Below are 22426 nucleotides of genomic sequence, written 5' to 3'. Positions count from 1 at the left end.
CTTTAGGGTAAATACCCAGTAGTGCAATTGCTGGGTCATAGGGTAGTTCTATTTTCAACATTTTGAGGAACCTCCAAGCTGTTTTCCAGAGTGGCTGCACCAGCTTGCATTCCCACCAACAGTGTAGGAGGGTTCCCCTTTCTCTGCATCCTCGCCAGCATCTGTCATTTCCTGACTTAATTTTAGCCATTCTGACTGGTGTGAGGTGATATCTCATTGTGATTTTGATTTGTATTTCCCTGATGCCAAATAATGTGGAGCACTTTTTCATATGTCTGTTGGCCATCTGGATGTCTTCTTTGCAGAAGTGTCTGTTCATATCTTCTGCCCATTTCTTGATTGAATTATTTGTTCTTTGAGTGTTGAGTTTGCTAAGTTCTTTATAGATTTTGGACACTAGCCCTTTATCTGATATGTCGTTTGCAAATATCTTCTCCCATTCTGTCAGATGTCTTTTGGTTTTGTTAACTGTTTCCTTTGCAGTGCAAAAGCTTTTGATTTTGATTAAATCCCAATAGTTCATTTTTGTCCTAGCTTCCCTTGCCTTTGGTGATGTTCCTAGGAAGATGTTGCTGTGGCTGAAGTCAAAGAGTTTGCTGCCTGTGTTCTCCTCAAGGATTTTGATGGATTCCTTTCTCACATTGAGGTCCTTTATCCATTTTGAGTCTATTTTCATGTGTGGTTTAAGGAAATGGTCCAATTTCATTTTTCTGCATGTGCTGTCCAATTTTCCCAACACCATTTATTAAAGAGGCTGTCTTATTTCCATTGGACGTTCTTTCCTGCTTTGTAGAAGATTAGTTGACCATAGAGTTGAGGGTCTATTTCTGGGCTTTCTATTCTGTTCCATGGATCTATGTGTCTGTTTTTGTGCCAGTACTATGCTGTCTTGATTATGAAAGCTTTGTAATAGAGCTTGAAGTCTAGAATTGTGATGCCACCAACTTTGGCTTTCTTTTTCAATATTCCTTTGGCTATTCGTGGTCTTTTCTGGTTCCATATAAATTTTAGGGTTATTTGTTCCATTTCTTTGAAAAAAATGGATGGTATTTTGATGGTATTTTGCATTAAATGTGTAGATTGCTTTAGGTAGCATACACATTTTCACAATATTTGTTCTTCCAATCCATGAGCATGGAACATTTTTCCATTTTCTTTGTGTCTTCCTCAATTTCTTTCATGAATACTTTATAGTTTTCTGAGTATAGATTGTTAGCCTCTTTGGTTAGGTTTATTCTTAGGTATCTTATAGTTTTGGGTGCAATTGTAAATGGGGTTGACTCCTTAATTTCTCTTTCTTCTGTCTTGTTGTTGGTGTAGAGAAATGCAACTGATTTCTGTGCATTGATTTTATATCCTGACACTTTACTGAATTCTTGGACAAGTTCTAGCAGTTTTGGAGTGGAGTCTTTTGGGTTTTCCACATATAGTATCACATCATCTGCGAAGAGTGATAGTTTGACTTCTTCTTTGCCGATTTGGATGCCTTTAATTTCCCTTTATTGTCTGATTGCTGAGGCTAGGACTTCTAGTACTATGCTGAATATCAGTGGTGATAATGGACATCCCTGCCGTGTTCCTGACCTTAGCGGAGGCTTTAGTAATTTTAAAATTAGGACCCATCTGGTGGTTTTCATCTTCAAGGCTGTTAAATGGAACCAAATAGTTTGACTCAGAAGCAAAAGAAAAGGACACATTACAGGAACATAGTACTAAAAACTAAGCCAGTGAGAAGGAAGTCAAGTTGGTTAAGGACCCGTGAAGAAACTCAATGTTGCTCTTTTGTTACTTAGAAAGATAGTATTGCTTTCCTTTAAATTTTTCTTAATAAATATTTTTAACTATTTGTGTGTGTGTGTGTATGTGTGTGTGTATTTTTAAGTTTTAGATCCTACTTTCTGTTTCTTTGTGTTATTACATTTTTTTGAGAAAAAATGGTTTGGGGCTATCATTAGTAAATAATGATAGCAGGACTTTTCTCCAGGTTTAGGAAGAGGCCTCCATGTCCCTTGAAACCTTCTGAGCCTGTAATGCAAGGAGCACAGCTTTCAGACTCACCACCTCTATGGCCAGTTTATAACCTGAAGCTAATCAGTGTGATCTTTCCTCCACGGAAGAGAGATCATAGCAACTATGTTAGAGACTGTCCTGAAGACAGGTTGAGAAAATGTACGTTTCAGCACTTTGAAGCCTCCACAGATATTGAGTCAAAAATTTGCATTTTAATTTCACTCTGTTTGATGCACCAAGCATCATTTATTTAATCCATTCACTTATTTAATCCTCAAGACAAATTTCTGGGGTAGTTCCTGTTTTAGCTTCATGTTAATGTTGAGGAAGGTGAGATAGAGATGCTGTCTGATTTGCTCAAAATCATGTAACTGGTAATTTGAATAACTTGAATTTATAAAGAAACTTGAGGACATCTGGGTGGCTCAGTTGTTAAACATCTGCCTTTGGCTCAGGCCATGACCCCAGGGTCCTGGGATCAAGCAATGCATTGGGCTCCCCCCTCGGCGGGAGGCCTGTTTCTCCCTCTCCCACTCCCCCAGCTTGTGTTCCCTCTCTCGCTGTGTCTCTCTCTGTCAAATAAATAAATAAAATCTTAAAAAAAAAAGAATAACTTTAATTTATAACTCTAATCCAGTGCTCTTACATATGTTCACACTGGTCAGCTGTAAGTATGGTTTCTTACGTTCTTTTAATATTTAATACTGGGCTCTTCTTTGAGCTATCTGTGCCTAGAAGTTACAAAAGCAGAGGCCGAATCTATTGCCAGCGAGGGAGAAAAAACCGTGTGAGGGCCAGGTAAAAAGAAGGTTCCTTTTTGTCTGTCTGTGTGTTTGTCTTAGATAAGGAAACAGAAAAATAGCTCCCATTCTTAAATGTGTGTGATCTAGTGTAGTGACCTTGGAAACTTAAGGACTATGTATCCTATGAATAAATAATTTTAAAAAATGGGCTTGCATTTTTAATACAAGTTTAAAATAAATTATGTACATTTATATATGTTACTGTACAAGTACACTTTATAAAACAGAAAGATGGATGAAATAAAATCCATGTAAAGGTGGGATGAAAATATTTCCTTGGTACATTCTTATGAGTCTTACCACAAGTCGTCTAAGGAGAGAGAATCCTGGGCAGGAGTGGTAAACCCAAGGCCTTCAGAGAATAATATGGCCCACCAGAAGCACTTAGTTATAAAAAGGGTTTGACAGTCATCTAAACACTGGGCCATCTCACATGGAAGTGTGGATTTCTATGATATCCTGGAAACTTAGAAGCCCTGGCAACACTGGTTTACATTCCTACCCAACGGCCATTGACAGAAATTGGCCCCAGTTGGCCTCCGCAGACAAACGCTACTCCCCATCACAGCCTTGCCATCCCCATGGCTCCTTTGCACTCATTCCCTCTTTCATCTTCTTGCCTCCGTAGGCACTTGAGCAGAGAACCCCTGAATGAGAGAAGCAGAGTTCCTGTCCCTGTTCTACCATGATCTATAACCAGGGTCACTTTGAGCAAGTCCGTGTGAATGATTTCTTCAATTTACCTGGAAACTCAGCACATCATTCTTTCAATAAGACTTCTTGGTGCACTTACTGGCCACTAATATCTCACTCAGTTTCTTTGCTTGCTGTGGGACTGCAAAGAAAAGCAAAGGGATGAAAATGAAATGTGTCCCAATGCTTTGCAAGACAGATGTGGTGAAAATGCATGGTCTATCTTTGGTCTTATTTGGCATAGTCAATCTCCTTTTGCTCTGCCAGAAAGCAATTTCTACTGTAATGAGGGTTTTTTCTATTTGATTGTATAAAACAAAGGCCCATTGAAATTTTCATGTAGGACATTGACAACTAGAGTGCCAGCTTAAATTGTCATAAAACAACACACACTTGGGGCACCTGGAGGACTCGGTTAGGCCGCTGAATCTTGGTTTTGGCTCAGGTCATGGTCTCAAGGTCATGTGGTCGAGCCCCATGTCAGAAGGGAGTCCTCTTGGGATTCTCTCCCTCTGCTGCGCCCACTATTCGTGTACTCTCTCTAAATAAATAAACTTTTAAAAACAAAACAATGTATACTTTTTCATTGAACTAGGCTATAGACCACATAAATTTAGTATCTTAAACTGTTTAACTTTTGCTACACTCATGGGGTCTCAGTGTTTAATAGGGCATGGTTCTGGCATCATCAGTATGTCAGCTTTGCAACTTACTTGCTTAGAGTCACAGAAAATATTTGCTTCCTTAGAGATTGCTTGTCTGCAAATCCCTGTGGGAAAGAGTTACAGGGCATTACAAAGGTGTGTTACTTTGTTAATGGAGAGTATGGCACAGGTTATTGCCTATGAAGTCATTAAGGGTTTTCTGTGCTGTGACAGCTGTGTTTACCTATCACAGATCAATGAACTTTTCCCATGTTTCCTTCCCTCTCCTGTTATTTCAGATCAGCCTTGAGTAGAATTCAACAAAAGATGCTACAACGGCTTTATCTCTGGAAACTGTTAGCTTCAGGGACTGTCCTCACAGCGTTCTTCACAATCTGCTTCGGCCAATATGACGACGGTAAGTCTGCTTGTAGTCTGCTTGGAGTGTTGGCTGCGGTTTCTGGTATTAGATGCAGAATGAATCATAACACCACAGTGAATAATGCTCATTTGTAGTTCATTTTTAAAGGTTAGTGACTGTGTGTAATAATTTACTTTAATTAAAATAATCCTACAAAAGTGGCCTCTGGATGCACCTTGTTTCTTAATAAGGATTATGGTTTGATAGAAAATCCAGAGCAAGGCCTCCCTTTGAACACTTACTCATTATCACTAAGCAAAGGTGTGATTGCTATGGGGAAAAACAACAACAACATTAAATACTATTTACTAACCCTTGCATAGACAGAAGCAATGGTTCAGATAAAGTTTAAGAATACAAAATACACCAAAATTTCCTATAAGATAAGGTCTCTGAAAAGGTCAAAAGTAGACATGTTAGGTGATTTTACTGTTAGCACTTTTAACTGGGTATTCTGTTATTTCATCCAGCACCATTTTATTTGGAAAGAAAAAAAAATGGTAAAAGACTTGACATTAGAGGTTGTAAGATATTTCCTAAGAGTAATTCAGGCACTTTAGAAAGAAATGTTAGTCATCAGGCTCCTAATGGACCATTTAACACATTCTGTCTGCAGGGTCCTGAATGTGCATATCCTAGATACTTGAATATTAGAGGGATTTTTCTTTGAATACCATGTAATAAGAGTTAAGATATACATAATACTTTAGGTTCAATAGAAGGAAGAAAGGGACAAATGTGTCCACTGTGTAGAAAATTGAGTTTTATTTTTCCTTTGCATTGTTTTTACCCTACCTTTGTTCAGTGTTTGGGGTTCCCAGCCAGAGGCAAGCAGACCCTCTTGACCCCTGTTACCCTATTAGCTGGTTGCACTTACTGGCAGCAAAGAATGGGATCAATATTAGTTGTTATGCTTTGCTTGGCTAAATTGGATGATCTGAAGATAGATGAATCGATTTGTTTTTATAACAAACAATATTCAAATTGCACCCATATTAAGACATTCTTACTCCTTGGAAGTAGTAGTTTCTTTCTATTTTCTATTTTTCATAATTAGAAAAATACAACTCTTTGGAGACTTGCAGAATAATTAGCAACATCAACTATTTTCATATAGTCAATAGCCTAATTCCTTGAAAAGTGTTGCTAATTAGCACATTGTTTGCTTTAAGTGTGTCTGAGCTCAGTGCTCATATTGTTGCCATTTCTGGTGACCGCAAATCTACATTCTAAATAAAATGTTTAAGTGTCATAATAAATAAATAAGGTAACTGCTACTTTTTTTTTAAGATTTTATTTATTTGTCAGAGAGAGGAGCAAGAGTGAGCACAAGCAGACAGGGTGGTAGGCAGAGGCAGAGGAAGAAGCGGGCTCCCTTCCAAGCAAGGAGCCCGATGTAGGACTCGATCCCAGGACGCTGGGATCATGACCTGAGCCGAAGGCAGCCGCCCAACCAACTGAGCCACCCAGGCGTCCTGGTAACTGCTACTTTGAAGCAAAAATAAAAATCAATGAAACTTAGAACAGCATGACTTTCTATTAAAAGGATGTATTTTAAATTTGCCCCAGGGAGGGAGGCTGGTGGCTCAGTGGGTTAAACATTCTGCCTTCTGCTCTGGTCATGATCTCACAGTCCTGGGATGGAGCCTTGTGTCAAGCTCCCTGCTTAGGGGAAGTCTACTTCTCCCTCTGCCTCCCCTCGCCACCTCTGCTTATACTGTCTCTCTCTCTCTTCTCCCCCCCTTGCCTCTCAGATAAATAAAATCTTTAAAAAAAAGGAAGAAAAAATAATTTTGCCTCAGGAATAGATGACAAATCTGTATTGATCGTTTTCTGTGTCATAAGGCATTCTATTTTTATTCATATTTAGTGTTCACACTGAATGGGGAAAATTTCACTGTCACTGCTCACATTAGAAAGGCACAGGCCCGGTACTTTTCAGCTATGTAATTTAGGTTATCAGAGGAAATGACTCCTGGTTTAACTTGGAATGCTGTAGATTGGTTTCCTTAATAAGCTAATTTGCTCTTGCTAAGTGTGTTCACATAGACTCCAAAATAAGATCAGGTAACTGCTGGCCACCATATCATTTACTTTCTGAAGCGACATGCAGCCTCACACCTGCCGCCTTCCTGCCTGCAGGAGGCCTGCCCCTGGGGGACTGAAGTCGGGATGGCCCCCTGCAGCCCTTGTGAGACCCCTGCTCAGCCTCCTTCCACTCCCATGGACTTACTCAGTTTTCAGGAAGACAAAGGGATTGGAGCCCTTAAAGAAGCATGAATTCTGTATGCTGTCTTATAGAAGTCTCTTTCCTTTATGTGCTTTCTCTCATCTCTTCCATCCTTGCTTCCTCCCATGTACCCCATGCCAGTGTCTCAGTCTTTTTGTTAGGTGCCCCGCCCCCTAGGTCTTTCCTTCTCTCTGACTTCCCCCCCAATCAGGGACGCTGTGGCATCACTGTTATTCAGTTGTTTAGTGATGTGTGGCTGAAAATTGTTCTTATACTTGGTATTTTTTTAAAAGATGTTATTTATTCATTTGACAGACAGAGATCACAAGTAGACAGAGAGGCAGGCAGGGGGTAGGGAGAACAGGCTCCCCAACAAGCAGAGAGCCCAATGTGGGGCTCGATCCCAGGATTCTGGGATCATGACCGCAGCAGCTTTAACCCACTGAACCACCCAAGCGCCCTGCTATTTTTTTTTTTAAACTATAGAAAATTGGGAGCCCACACAATGAAGGAGTAAATCAGAACTCAGAAATAAAATCACACTAAATCGGAATATGCAGTAAGAATTTCTTGAAGCAAGGTGTTTTTAACTCAAATACTTGGGGATGCAGGTATAGAAGATTAGATGGAAGGAAGATAATGGTGACATCCTAAACATGATTGAAACCTGTGAGGAAAGCGAAAAATGAAAAGAATACTTTGCCCTAGTTAAAATGCTGGTTGGATTGGCCTGTTATGGTAGTTGGCAACTGGTCGAATAAAGGGTGAAGAGTTTTGAATAGAGAGAAATAAAGAAGAAAAAATTTAAACTACCATAAGGCTATTAGGATAACAGTCTATTAGGATAAAAGACTAGGTTTTTCTTATATGAAATTATAGGATTCTTCTGGACTTTTAATGAAAAACAGTTTCCTCTGCTTTTTTTTTTTTTTTTCTTTTAGGCATACGAGAGTTATTTTGAAATAAAATATTCTGGTATTAGCCAAATGTGTAGAACTGCTTCTAAGGGAAATATATTATATAATAATTATTAAATACTTTATAACACATTTTTTTCACTTGAAAACTTTGGCTAAGTTTTGAGTCTTTTCATATTTTTCACTCACATTGCTGGGAGAAGTTTCTAGATTCAGTAATAAAATTTGCAGACAGCCTGTTCCATAGTGGACACTTCATTTGTTTGATGACTATATCTAAGCAAACATTAATAGTGTCAGTGAGATTGATTGTCTTATATTAAATTTTAAAAGTAAGAATTTAGCTAACTGATAGAAAATAAAAGAACATAATACATTTTCAGTTAATGGCCTCATTCTACCCATAGATAGCATTGGAATTGATATTCTCACTTGTGGTTTCACACATTATGAGCACTGACAAGTTTATTTGAATGGGAACGTACGCCCTGATCCCACATTGATTGTGTGGAGTCTGGGGCGGGGAAGGGAGGAAACAGGGCCATCTGCTAAAGTGTGTGTAGGATGGGGGGAAAAATGCCTCTAAAAGATGTCTCTTATTCTAACGTGCTAGTCACAGGGAGGTAAATAAGTGAAGTTGTATACAGGGTCTGTTATAATTGATTCTGTGTTGATTTTGAGTTTATGAATGAATCCTGAAAGAGAGAGAGAGAAAGAATGAGAAAATGATATATGGGTGATGGGTATGTTTTACTTTATGTTGTATGATTTCCTCTGCATTTTCAAATTGTTCATATTAAATCTATAATCAGGGGGAAAAAATCTCTGTTAAAAAAAAACAAACAAACTACAATCTGTACATTGTGACTAAGTTTAGAGTCAGAGGAGTTTTAGAAGGTATATGTACCAATGGGTGTGGGGGTTGTCTATCTGTCTGTAAGAAAGAGAAACATTCACTAGGTGCGAGCACATTTTGGAAACCAGCTTGCATTTATTTAAGAAAGGGTTCTCCCTGGCTGTTCTGGCATTTAGCTGGAAGACAAACATCCTCTGCCTTGCTCTTGAGCTACTACGTAAATCAGCACACATCTGCGACCTGAAGAGAGCTGCTAGATAAGCCCAACTACATGAAGGGGACCCTGGTTAAAAGCCCATTGAGACACCACAGTACCTAAGCCTGTTCCCTTATGAATAACAGTGTTAATAAATAATCACTCTTAGAACTCAAGTGGAAAGATTCTCATAGCATTTGGTATATGGTTAATGTTCAATTAACTGTTAATCTTTGTTGCTATTATTACTTCTCATCACTTGTAGATCATCATACTTCTTTTTTATAACCTTATGTATTTATTTATAAAGTAGTACTATGTGTCCCTGTGCTTATAAATGTGTTTTTTTTGTTGTTGTTGTTTTTTGTTTTGTTTTGTTTTGTCTCTCCAAATTTACCGAACACCTTGTAGACTTTGTTAAATTACACTTCATTCTGAAAAGTATCCATGACTGTGTTCTCTCCTTGGAGAGCTTCCTGGTCCATGTGAAATGGGGGATTATGGGGGAGGAAGTTGGAGGAGTGTTTCCAGGTTCATTTTCATACTTTCTGTTCTGTAATCTGTGGAAGGTCAGTGAGGAGATATGCATGCCGGTCCGTTAAGAGCGTGACCATCTAAGGTCTGAGGCCAAGCCTGGAAACTTTGTTTTCCTCAGTGACTTTGGCTCATACTAATTAATCTTAGAAGAGAATGGCTGATAAATTGCAATGCTGATAATATAATTATAAGGAGATTCTGTCAAATGAGCTGAAACACTTGACTTTCCAAGCAAGGCGGGTCCCCACTTGAGATGCCTCAAAGAAAGGAGAGTTGGTTCAGTAAAGGGAACAGCTATACCAGAGCAGTGGGATGGACTTAATGGCTCCTATTCCAAGGCTTTTCCAGACTGTCAAGAGGGCACTACCATAGCACTATACCCACATCACGGGCTGCGGTGGGACCCCTTGTCTGCCAAGATCATGCTGGACATCTCTCAAAAATCTCATATCCCCTGAGTATTCTATTTCTAAGTGTAATGCACGTGGTCTTCTTCTTCTTCTTCTTCTTTTTTATTAAATTGATTTATTTATTTTCAGGAAAAACAGTATTCATTATTTTTTCACCACACCCAGTGCTCCATGCAATCCGTGCCCTCTATAATACCCACCACCTGGTACCCCAACCTCCTACCCTCCCGCCACTTCAAACCCCTCAGATTGTTTTTCAGAGTCCATAGTCTCTCATGATTCACCTCCCCTTCCAATTTACCCCAACTCGCTTCTCCTCTCTAACACCCCTTTTTCTCCATGCTATTTGCTATGCTCCACAAATAAGTGAAACCATATGATAATTGACTCTCTCTGCTTGACTTATTTCACTCAGCATAATCTCTTCCAGTCCCGTCCATGTTGCTACAAAAGTTGGGTATTCATCCTTTCTGATGGAGGCATAATACTCCATAGTGTATATGGACCACATCTTCCTTATCCATTTGTCCATTGAAGGGCATCTTGGTTCTTTCCATAGTTTGGCGACCGTGACCATTGCTGTTATAAACATTGGGGTACAGATGGCCCTTCTTTTCATGACATCTGTATCTTTGGGGTAAATACCCAGGAGTGCAATGGCAGGGTCATAGGGAAGTTCTATTTTTAATTTCTTGAGGAATCTCCACACTGTTCTCCAAAGAGGCTGCACCAACTTGCATTCCCACCAACAGTGTAAGAGGGTTCCCCTTTCTCTACATCCCCTCCAACACATGTTGTTTCCTCTCTTATTAATTTTGGCCATTCTAACTGGTGTAAGGTGATATCTCAATGCGGTTTTAATTTGAATCTCCCTGAGGGCTAGTGATGACGTGGTCTTCTTCTTGACAACATTATCTTTCCATGGACATAATGTCGTGCAACCGTTTCTCCTAGTTTCTTTCAGTTATAATCAAATTAAGCTAAATATGATTACTGAAGATTATAAGTAGTTTTCAGTGAGCCATGTTGTCTGTGAAACATCTTCATCCCTCAATTTAAATTTGATTTCTTAAGGCAGCATTTATAGAAAGTGAGCAAATACATGTGTGCACACAGACATAACTACCTGCATAATACACATTTTAATACACATTTTAGACAAAGAACCATAGCATGCATTCTTCTTAAGTTTTTCATTTCATATGTTATAAACACCTTTTTGTCTATAATTTATTCCTTCTGACAATATTTGTTTTTGTTCTGAGTCAAAAGCTTGGCTGTGTCCTCTCTTTAGATTATACCCACACCTGCATTTCTTGTCTCCTCTTTTCTGACTATGAGTCATCACATGGGTCCTTGTTAAGCACTCCCACCGCCCCCAGGACTTTGTTTTAGAGTAAAGGTTTGAAAAACATACACCTTTATACATAGTTGTTTCAGCAACAATTGTCTACTAAGCACGTTCAGATATAAACTCTTAAGCTCTGACCTTGTGCCAAGAAGGATTAATTACTTCTATGACTTTTGTATACTCTAGTAATTGGCTCACTTAAAGTCCATCTGTATACTCTGGAGAGCCAGAGAGCTAAATAACTGGGGGGAGGGGGGGCTCTGATAAAGAGAAGACCAATTATTGTACTTAGAAGATTCTCTTTCTACTCACCTGTGCCCACCTGTGCGCGCGCTCTCTCTCTTTCTAATACACACGTTATTTCCAAGATAACCTGGAGTTGCTAAGTACTAATACTTCAGATGCCCCATTTGTCCTGTGAAGAGAGGGAAAAGAAGGGGAAGGTCTAATTCAGTGTCCTAGCACTGCAGATTAAAATAACGTTAACTGGTAAGGTGGATACTTCCTGCAGGGTTCTAATACCTGAAAACTGGAACCTATTGAAAAATAAAGTACTAATATCCTAATTGCATGAAATGCATGAAAGGCAGAACTCATTTCAAGTAACCTTAATAGACAATGAGACTGAGCAAAAATGTCACCGCAACCCTGCGTGGTTTCAAGTCATCAGTGACACATACAGCTCATGGTACAGTGGTTTTTCTTAGTTGGGTCTTTTCCTGTCAAATCTCTCCTGTTACCACCACTTCTCCACCAATTCCCTTAAGCTCTACAATTTGCTTTTTCTCACAACCCTACTAAAACTGTGCTCTCTAAAGCCTCCACCAGCCACTTTCTTGGACAAATCCTATAATCTACCATTTCAGCAAGCAGCCCTATTGATCCACCTTCCTTGCAACTTTGTTTTTCTTGGAGGTTCTTTGTACTGACTTTTTCTGATTGTCTACATATCAGCCTCCTTCTTCCTGGTGAACATTCTACCTCTTCCTTTTTTGTGGTTTTGAAAGTGTCCCACTCTTATTTATATTTCTGTAAGGAGCTATATTTTTAATGAATTAGTTCTTATATTTTTTGACAGCGTGGTCATTTTCTACCCTACTTCTCTTGCACTGAGTATTCCTCTCCCTTCATTCCCTCTGCATGTACGGTCACATTGCCTTGGTCCACATGTTCTGATTCACTTATTTAGTTAACATTTTATTGTATATCAACTCTAGAAAAGACAGTAAGGCAGTCTCAGGGTGCCTGGAGGGCTCTGTCAGTTAAGTGTCTGCCTTCTGGTCAGGTCATGACCTTAGGGTCTTCCCCTCAGGGGGAGTCAGCTTGTCCCTCTCCCTCTGCCCCCCTCAAATAAATAAATAAAATCTTTAAAAATCAAGGCATTATCTTCATCCAAGTATAATAATGACAGTGATAGTCAATGTGCAATGTGATCTGTGTATTAATAGAATTAAGTGCAGTGTCTGGGTTTTGGGAGAATACCAGTGGAAAATTTGCTGAAGAATTCAGGGTAGACATAGTAAGAAACTATTCACAGGACAGATTTTGAGTTTCCAAGTTAAGGAACTTGAGGACTATATAATTTGAGAAAGCAGTATGGTGCACTGAAATGGCATTCTGGGTTTTCAGACGTGTACAGGTCTCTTGGCGCAACACCAGGGATTGTGCGTACTGTATCATGATTTTATGCAGGAGGCATTAGGTATTAATGTATCTGAAGGTAACAAAACAGCATGTGTTTATTTGTGATCGCTATCTGTCCTGGGCTCATCTGTGCACTCGTCCCATTCATGGAACTCCAGCTGACCACATCCCCAGTCTGTTTTTGTTTTGTGTGTGTGTATGTGTGTGTGTGTGAGAGAGAGAGATAGACAGACAGATGAACAGAGACAGACAGAGAAAGGGAGAGATACCCCTAGAAGCTATTTCTCAATGTTTGTAGTGCTCAGTTTTTGCAACTGACTGTATTAATACCGTGACTTCTCAGACACTGTTCTGTTCCTATGTATTTGCATACACCCCATCCCTGCATATTCAACAAGTTCTTTGAAATCAGAAAGCATATCGACATTTATGTTATGTATAAACCATTATCTCTTAACAATAACCACCAACATTTATTTAGCATTTACTAACCAAGTTTCCAGGTACATTGCATTCCTTAGTTTAACTTTCAGGAGAACTCCAGGAGGTACTGGAGATGATATGAACAACAACCATATAAAGCACTTCTCTTCTATTCCTCCCTACCCAGGTCAGGAAGTTCTAGTGGCATGAAGAGGTGAACTTGCTTCCTGGTGTGGTATAACTAGGAGGGGAAAAAGGTCAAACCAGACCTTTTCCTTAGCTCCTTGTGCAGTCACTAGCCTCTGGGCTATTTTATCATGACATCAGAATCTAATATTCCCTTCCAGATTTTACTCAGATTCTGTTTATTCCTTGATACTAACTTATTCATTATTCTTTGATGTTGTTACTAATGACACTCAAGCAAAATTAAACATGGAAGGGTTGGTCAAAGGGTATAGACTTCTGGGTACAGAGGAGCAAGTTCTGGGGATCTAATATCCAGTATGATGGTAACCATTACTAATACTGCAGTGTGTGTTTGAAATTCGCTGAGACAGTAGATATTGACTGGTCTCACCATGGCAAAACAGAGAAACACATGCATCAATCCACAAATACACAGCCAAGTAAATACCTAAATAAGATAGCTGTGCAGGTTGATGGCTTATGTTATTCGGGTTGATTATGGCCATCATTTTGCAATGGGTGAGTATCCAGACACCACACCGTGCTCCTTACACAGGTAAAATTTTTGTCAATTACACTGCAATCAAGTTGAAAAAATAATACCTCTCTCCCCTCTTTATATTCCAACACATCATCTAACGTTTGTTTTATGTTGAGATTATAAATTGCTGAAGACAGAAACTGTCTCCTTTACTTTTGTCAGCCCTTGACAGAATGACCCAATTAGAGGTTATTGAAATAAGTAAACCCTGAAATTAGAGAAAATATTAGAGAGATGAAATGTCTCTTTCAACAACATAGGGCAGGTTGATGCAGTTCAAGAAGAGCAGCTAGGGTTCAAACAGAAGTTCAGAAACATACTTAATGAGCGTTTGATTTCTCTGGCGTTGCTCAACATTGATGCGGGGACAAAAACAATCCATAGACACCCGTGCTAGGGAGATGCTGCCCACAGCCAGCCAGGTATTTTTGGTTTCTTTGTTTCTATTTTGTGGGGTTTTTGCATCCTGTTGGAAAACCTATTTAGGCAAGCTCTATGTGTATATATGTGTGATTTTTGAGAGATTCAGCTGTCATTGACACCATCATAGCGTGTCACTGAGCCAAGTCCATGGAAAACTCAAACTGAACCTATCCTTCACTCCGGTGTGCTTCCCGCCTTTCTTTTCTCTGGTTCTCAGTCACCCTTCCGGGCGTTTGTCACAACGTTGGTGGATCCCCCAGTGGCGCTGATTCCTGGATCAGCAGCCTAGCTCATGCTACTCATCTTTTCTGCTCATGTAAGACCTTCTACTGTCCCTCAGGGCCACTCAATTAGACTGTTCAGTGATGACCGTCCTGCTACTCTGAGTTTATTAAGTGTCTCTGTTGAACACATGGAATACTGATGAGCTCTCTTCAGACTGAGCCTGAGACAGGGTGCAGACAAGGCCGTGCCAACTCCACACTGCAGGGGGCTAGATCCAGCCCTGGGCCATGGTGGCTCTGCTGGGTACACAGGATGAACTTGAGACGGTATCCCCACAGGGAAAAGAAAACAGCATTTTAAAAAAATATTAATAATGCATTGTGTATATTATATTTATCCATCCATTTGTCTATTCAGGTAGAGCAAGCATATGCAACTTCTATTATGTGCACATCAGATTTCTGTTAATCACAACTGAGTGATTTCTGAGTGCCAGATGCATACATACTACACACTCGAGTTACACAGCTTGTATATATATAATACACAGGATGTGTGTGTGTGTGTGTGTGTGTGTGTGTGTGTGTGTGTGTTTAATAGGTTGCCAGTGCTATAGAAAGATACAATCTTTGCAAAGAGCCAGATTTCTAGAAGAGCAAGAAGAAAAAAGGAATATTCAGCAAAGTATATATTCTCTTATCCAACTTATTTAAACTGCACAAGAACCCCATGAGATAAATTCTATTATTATTCCTATCTTACAGATGAGGAAATTGAAGCTCTATGGATAGCAAACTCTCTTGGTTCAGGTCATGGGTCTCCTACATCTAAGGGCCACGCTCCTACTTCAGGCAGCATGGCTCAAACTGGCACAGCCTGAACTACTATGTTTCGAAGGCTTAGGACAGAGTGCTACAGGACTCAAGAAAGTTAGATAATATAGACCCTGATCCATGGAACCTTAGAGAATCATGGCAGTATGATCAACCCCTATTGTTCATTTATTCAATATATATGTATTAACATCTCTGATGTGCCAGTTTCTTGCTAAGTTCTGGAGATGCAAACATCCATAAGGTACATTTTTTGGACCTCATGAATGCTACAGCCTAGTTCATACAGAACATCAATACAAGGAACAAACAGATTACAAGTATAAGTCAATATACTGTAGGTTGTGAAGGGCAGGAGTTAAAAGGATGTCATTCTTCGAAGTGTGTCGAAGTCTGCGAAAGTCCTAGAAAGATTTTTAGAGTGAGATAGTTTTGAGTTACTTGGAAAATGAGTGACAGGCTGCAATAGATTCAAACCTGATACACGATGCATTGTATGTGCAGTCCGAGCGAAGGGGAACATGGGAGGATTAACAGAGGATACTCCTTGGTGGTGTGCATAGATGGAAGGAGTGGCTAAAGCATGGGCTTGGGAGTCAGACAGACCTTCTCCAACTTCTGACACAATCAATGCAGGCATTTTGATGAGTGATGTAACCTCCCTCAGACTCAGACCTCCATCTCTTAAACAAGGGTCATGGTAGCCTGACTGGACTGCTGGTGGAATTAACTGACGTGATGCCTGTGAATGGCTCATGAGGCTTCCTAGCATATAGGCAGTGATTAATACATGCACTTTGGTATAGTATAATATTTCCATTTTCCAAGTAAGGTAGACTTCAGGTTTCCTCATAATTATTCAGTATTTATTTGGGTTCTATTTGCCTGAAAACATTAATGCACACACACAATCACCTGCAACATATTAAATGGACCGCACCCTCCATAGAATGATCATACACCTTCACCATACTTGTTTCAGGCTACTATACTTCTCTGCAGGGTTTCCTGCCCATGGAGCCTGTGGATTTTTTAGCTGTGCTTATTATGGCATCTGGGAGAAGAGAAACCCAGTAAGCATTTGGCTGTGTCTACCTTTTCCATAGTTTTCTCTTATTTCTCTACCACCTTCAACTCTGTCAGTTTTGAATAGTTCCTTTTTATGAAGAGGAACTTCCTTTAGTTCCTTCTACCTACTCGTTCTTTGTTTTTGTTTTTGTTTCAGTGTTCCAGGATTCTTTGTTTATGTACTGACTGACCTTCTTCACTCCTGGGAGATGGTACTCATCGCTTTCTTCTTTGTGTTCTGTTTCCTACATTTCCCAACCCTCTCCTCCATCCTTATTGGTTCTCTTTCCTGTTTCTTTGTCTTCTGCCTCCCTCTCCCTCTCCCTCTCTCCTCCCCTTGCCCTCTCACTCACGTTCCTTCTCTCTCCTTCTCATCCTTCTCCCCACTCCTCTCCTAGCGCTTGCTCTGGTCTTGTTATCTTTCTCCCTCCCTGCAGATAATTTACATTCCAGAAAGGACAACAAGCACTTTCTTGGCTTTAGTCACTTCATATTCCTAACAGTTTGGTCTACATTTAAAAGGTAATCGCCACTGGACTTCCAGTCTCATTTGTTGCAGAAAAGAATTAGGATAGCATCTTACAGAAAAAGAAAGAAAAAACTCCCAGAGTCCACACACTGCAATACCTCTAAGGTTTCCTTCTATTATCAAATGAGCGCCTTAGAAGAGATGCCCTCCGATTTCATTTCCAATGATAATGAAGTTTGAAAACATTTTCAATCGCATCTCTAAATTTGTAAGATTTAAATTCAAACTAGGACGTTTGCCAAATAGCATCTGTGAAATTATCAATTCCAAGGGAGTTCATTTAAATATGTAAAGTGAGATATGGTCTTAGGGGGAAAAAAAAAAAACAACAAAAACACAGGACTCTTTAGTGACCTGTGGGCGCTAGACCTGAGCCCACACAGGCAGTTGGTACTGGTCACTGAGAGCTCCCCAGCTCCCTCCCATCTGACAACGGAAGTCCCTTTTCTCAGCCAGGTTCACTGTGGCTTTGGGAGCAGATCTCCCAAAATGTGTGATCTTTGAAGGCAATCACAATGTATTTCTGTTTGTCTTATGATACTAAGTGCTTCATTTCATAACATACACCCCCTTACACACAAATACACACAAACACACATACACACAAGCTAACTTATGTAATCAAATCATATGAAAATCAGCTTCTGTTTACTGAAAAGTCTTCAAAAGTTTTCCAAGGGCTGTGGTCACGCTGACGTTAAAAGAGACATAATGCAAACAGCCTTGCAAAGAAACTCTTGAATTCTGGATTTTCTATAAGCCCGATCCCATCGCTAGAGATTACTGCAAGGAACAACTGGCCAGTGATGGCACTGCTGATAAGAATAACTAGAAACTGGGATGCCTGTGTGCCTCAGTGGGTAAAGTACCCTCCTGGTTTCGTGATCTTAGGGTCATGGGATCGAGGCTCCCCATCAGTTTCTGTGGGGAGTTGCTTAAAGAGTCCCTTCCTCTGCCTTTCCCAGCACGCTTTCTGCCTCTCAAATAAATTAATTCAAGAAAAACGAATAACTAGAAACTTATGAGAAAGCACTTCAAAAACAGAACAGGTTCAACCACATCCTCTCAAGACAGTGAGGTGTCAAATAAGGAAGTGTCCCATAATGGTACTCCTTGTTGACCTGGCAGAATGCAGGGTGATATGAAATACTGAAATTTAAGATTGCTGACATGTTTTGGTAGAGTAAATAAATAATGAATAGGTTTTTAAAAAAATCAATGACTTAGAATATGAAAAGCATATTCAGTAGGGTTTGGAAACAACTGAATCTCAATCAGAATTTTATGCTTATGAGATCCCTACACCGCCTCTTCTTTCTTTACATTTTTTTTTCTTAGTTCAAGTTTAGCAACAACAATGAAAGACCAAAAGTGATGCCCCACTACTGTACAGCTCAGTCAGCCTGCCCCAGAGCACAGCTTAGGCCATTCTCTCCAGAAGAAGAAAATCTGGCCTCCTCAGCTCCTACAGGAAGGGCCTGTCCTGTCCCATACCATACCTGCACTGAGTCTAAAGTCTTGTGTTTTAACATGGATAGTAGTACAAAAGAGATTTTTCATGGCCGCTTATGTCAGCTTGGCCCTAAAATGGCCCAGGGTTCACTTCTGCTTAGAGAAATATTCTTTGCTTTTTGGGACAGCAGGCTTAATGGTATCACTGCCAGGCTTCCAGCCAGCTGGGCACACTTCCCCATGCTTTTCAGGAAACTCAACTAGTCTTACTCTCAACCACAGAGTGACCAACAGGGAGGTCTTCACGGTGATCTGTGGAAGGATGCCTTCATCGTCAATGATAAAAATGCATGAAATGTCTTCATCAGCCTTTAAGACTCCATAGTCCTGAAGGATGGTACACTTGGGGTGTGATATAAGGGAATGTTCATGGGCCCCTGTCCTCCTTGTTTCTTGGGTGTGTTGATTTCTACCACGTAATGGAAACAAGAACCCACAGAAGTACCAGTCACTTGACACTTGACTTTCTTAAATCTTTCTGCCCTGTCACTGGAAGCGATGATCTCTATGGGGGCGCACAAAGATAAAGTCAAGAGGAAAAAAGAACACAGCATATTTTCCTTTGTAGTCAGAGAGGCTGATGTCTTTGAACGGGCCATCTAGCATAACAGCCTTGGCTTTGAAGTTGGGGAGAGGGTGCTCAATTTTGGCATTTCCTGAAGACATCTTTTTATTGGCAGATTTGAAACAGAACACACCAAAGACCAGTCAGGAAGAAGACCTCTACACCCATATTTTAAATGGAATTTTTTGGAACTATACCAAATTACAAAGATATATTGCTCTAACGGGGGAGGAGGTTGGGGAGTCTGTATAAATATGTACATACATATGTACATACGTACATAATTCACAATCTTCAATGAAAGATGTAGAGGACAAATGAATTTCAAAAGTATGCACAAAGGGAAAACTACATTCTAACTTTACAGAATCTCAAAATAGACTCTCTTCTCTGTGTGCTGTGTGTATGGCAAGTTTGGTGACACATTCATTTGAATATGTTAGCAAATTATACTGATCAGTTGCATTCTATTATAGAATTTCATTATATAAAATTAGGGGAAAAGGACATATCTTTGCTGGTACTTCTGAAATGTATTTCTTAAGTATTTTGTGAACATTCTTTCAGGTTTGAGATTTAGAAATCATTTTGAACAGATATGATATAAAAAGTTTTTTGAAGAGAAGCTCTTAAAATAAATGAGAAGAAAAAAAAAAAGCATGTCAGCATAGGTCTAACTTTATCACCATTCTTTCTCTTCCTTCTCATCGGATGGTTACAGTAGATGTTTACAAGGTATACACTTGGGCCAAAGTCACTTTAGGAAAGACTGATACTGGTATAGGAAATATATTTTGGGTATTACCGAATACACATTTTTGGCTTTTTGTTTAGTTTCAGTGGATTTTTTTTTTTTAAATATAAGGAAATAAGATCATGCAAAATGTATTGGTACCTCTAAACTGACCCATTATGATTACTGTTGGTTTGGGACATAATCATCATTGCTTCAGTCAGAGAAATGAATTTTCTATGAATCACAGCATCTCTGATACTGAATGTTTTTTTCTAGAAGTCATTAAATATCTGCCAACACCTGTGTAATATATCTGAGGCACTAATCACTTTAGTCACTACTCATTTATTTATTTATTCATTCAACACACTTTTGAAGGATTGCTACTATATGCCAGGTAAAATGTTGGGCAAGGCATTTATTCCAGATGGAGGAAATAATGTGTATGGCCCTGTGATCAGAAGTAAGCACAGTATGACAAAGAATCTGAATGAAGGTCAGTGTAAATCAAATGCTGGTGGAACTGAGGATATATGCAAGGACCAAGGTTTACAGATGGTAACAGTGATAATTTTAGATTTAATTATAAGTGAAGCCATTGGAGTTTTAAAAGCAGGAGCAGGGCACCTGGGTCATTCAGTCAGTTAAGCATCTGCCTTTGGCTTAGGTCATGACCCCAGGATACTGGAATGAAATCCTGCATCAAGCTCCCTGCTCAGCAGGGAGTCTGCTTCTCCCTCATCCTCTGCCACTCCCCCTGCTTGTGTGTGCTCAATCTCTCTCTCTTTCTCTGTCGAATAAATAAATGAAATCTTTAGAAGGAAAAGAAAAGAAAAAAAAAAGCAGGGGGTGAGAGTAGAAGGGAAGGTGTGACAGCATGATCCCATTTGTTCTAAGACAGATCACTAGATCTAGTGGGAAGAATGAATTCCCATAACATCTGATAGAGAAAAATAACACTTAGACAAGATACACACCTGTGGCATAGTCCAAGTAGGAGATAGTGGTGGTTTAAACCATGAAAGGGTCAGATTAGCTAGAGAAGGAAATTATATATAGAGACTGATGGAGAGATTGGGAGAAAAAAAAGAAAAAAAATATATAATGTACACACACACACACACACACACACACCACATGCATACATGATGTATGATTTATTAAAAACCAGGAGGGAAGAGAGGAAAATACATATATACTATGTATATGTATATATATTCATATTATATATATATGTATATATGTATACATACACACATGCACACATCATGTATGATTTATTAAAAACCAGGTGGGAGGAGAATAAAGGGAAACAAAGCTAAAGTAAGTAGTCCCAAGAGCAGGACCATTCACGGAGACAGAACCCCTAAAAAGTCCACAGTTAGAAGAGAGAACTTGAGTTTAGTTGCGAGCAAATTGAGTTTGAAAGAGAAATTAGTTGATTCAGAATGATGTTAAATTTTTGCAACAAAAATAGTAATCTTCAATGCTTTGCCATGATTTTTTAAAAAATCACCTGTGTGGTAGAAAATTATCAATTTTTACAATTATTTTAATTTTGTGTTTTGTTGAAAAAAAAGTTTAACTTTGATGGCTCTCTGGATCCTCTACTCAATGTTGTATACAATTTAATGAATTGTTTTTCTCTATAGGAATGTCCAGTATACAACTGGCAAGGTAATAATTGGTATATTAAAATATATATTTGGTAAGATAACAATTCTATATTGGATTATTCCTACAAAGAATAATCAACATAATTTTTCTCTCAAGAAAGAAAAAGACACTGGTATTTAATTTGTCAAAATAATCACTTGAAATCAAAATGATAAAGAAATAATTGAACATCTATCTACCATCCTAGAATGCAGAATTTTTCTCTAAAAATTTAGAGTTTTTAGGCCTTTTACTTCCCTTTTAGTATCATAAAATAAGCAAATTTAGATTCTGATTACAGAAATAACTTTTAACTCTTAACCCATTGACCAAATAAGATTTTAAGAATCTAAGACCAAAGAATATGTGTATTCATCCTCATAGACTCATTCTCTGAAGTCATGTTTGTCTGAATTTCTATACATTGTGTTACAAACTATGGAAATCCAAAATAATTTTAAGTTTTGTGGAGACTGCATTATATATTATTTCTAATTTATCAATCAATAAATTATTTATTAATTTATAATAAATTTATTGATAATCTTAATTATTTATTAATGAATTTTATTGATAAATACATATGTGCAAGTTTTAAAAATTAAATACAAGAAAATTATCAAGTATAATTTTTCATATTTGTGTAATTCAGTAGGAAAATACCAAATATGACTATTAATTTTGAAAGATTAAAATACTCCGTAGCAGTATTTGTTCTCCTCAAGGGATGCAAGGGAAAAAGGACAGCAGGCCCTCTGTTGTAGGGACATAAATATGCAAAACGGAAGCTGGGCACCATCCTAATCCCATTAGTCATTTCATTTTCCCCTTTTTCTCTATTGTTCCTGTTCGTGTGAGTTTTTACTTGAGAACTTATTAAATGCCCTTAATGAAGACAACCAAATATACTCTAGGTATATTAACACTGTGCAGAGATTCCTGGGACAGATTTCTTTCCCCACAGTCCAAATTTTGGTTTTGAAAGAAAAATCTAATTTACAAATCTGTCAAGTA

The 22426-nt window shown here is 38.9% G+C and overlaps 1 protein-coding gene and 1 pseudogene across 1 annotated transcript in view; one reads left to right on the top strand and one right to left on the bottom strand.

Annotated features, from left to right (window-relative positions):
* PCDH15 (protocadherin related 15) overlaps positions 1-22426 on the top strand; it is a 1723534-nt gene that overhangs the window by 897465 nt on the left and 803643 nt on the right. The window contains exon 4 of the mRNA XM_032313059.1: positions 4450-4568. Within this exon, the coding sequence (XP_032168950.1) occupies positions 4478-4568 (91 nt within the window). The 5' untranslated portion in view covers positions 4450-4477. The remainder of the gene's footprint in view (positions 1-4449; positions 4569-22426) is intronic.
* Positions 18543-19121, bottom strand: LOC116573180 (annotated as a pseudogene).

This window comes from Mustela erminea, chromosome 14 (assembly GCF_009829155.1).
Source record: "Mustela erminea isolate mMusErm1 chromosome 14, mMusErm1.Pri, whole genome shotgun sequence".
Lineage (NCBI taxonomy): Eukaryota > Metazoa > Chordata > Mammalia > Carnivora > Mustelidae > Mustela > Mustela erminea.
This window is presented reverse-complemented; position numbering and strand designations above follow the sequence as displayed.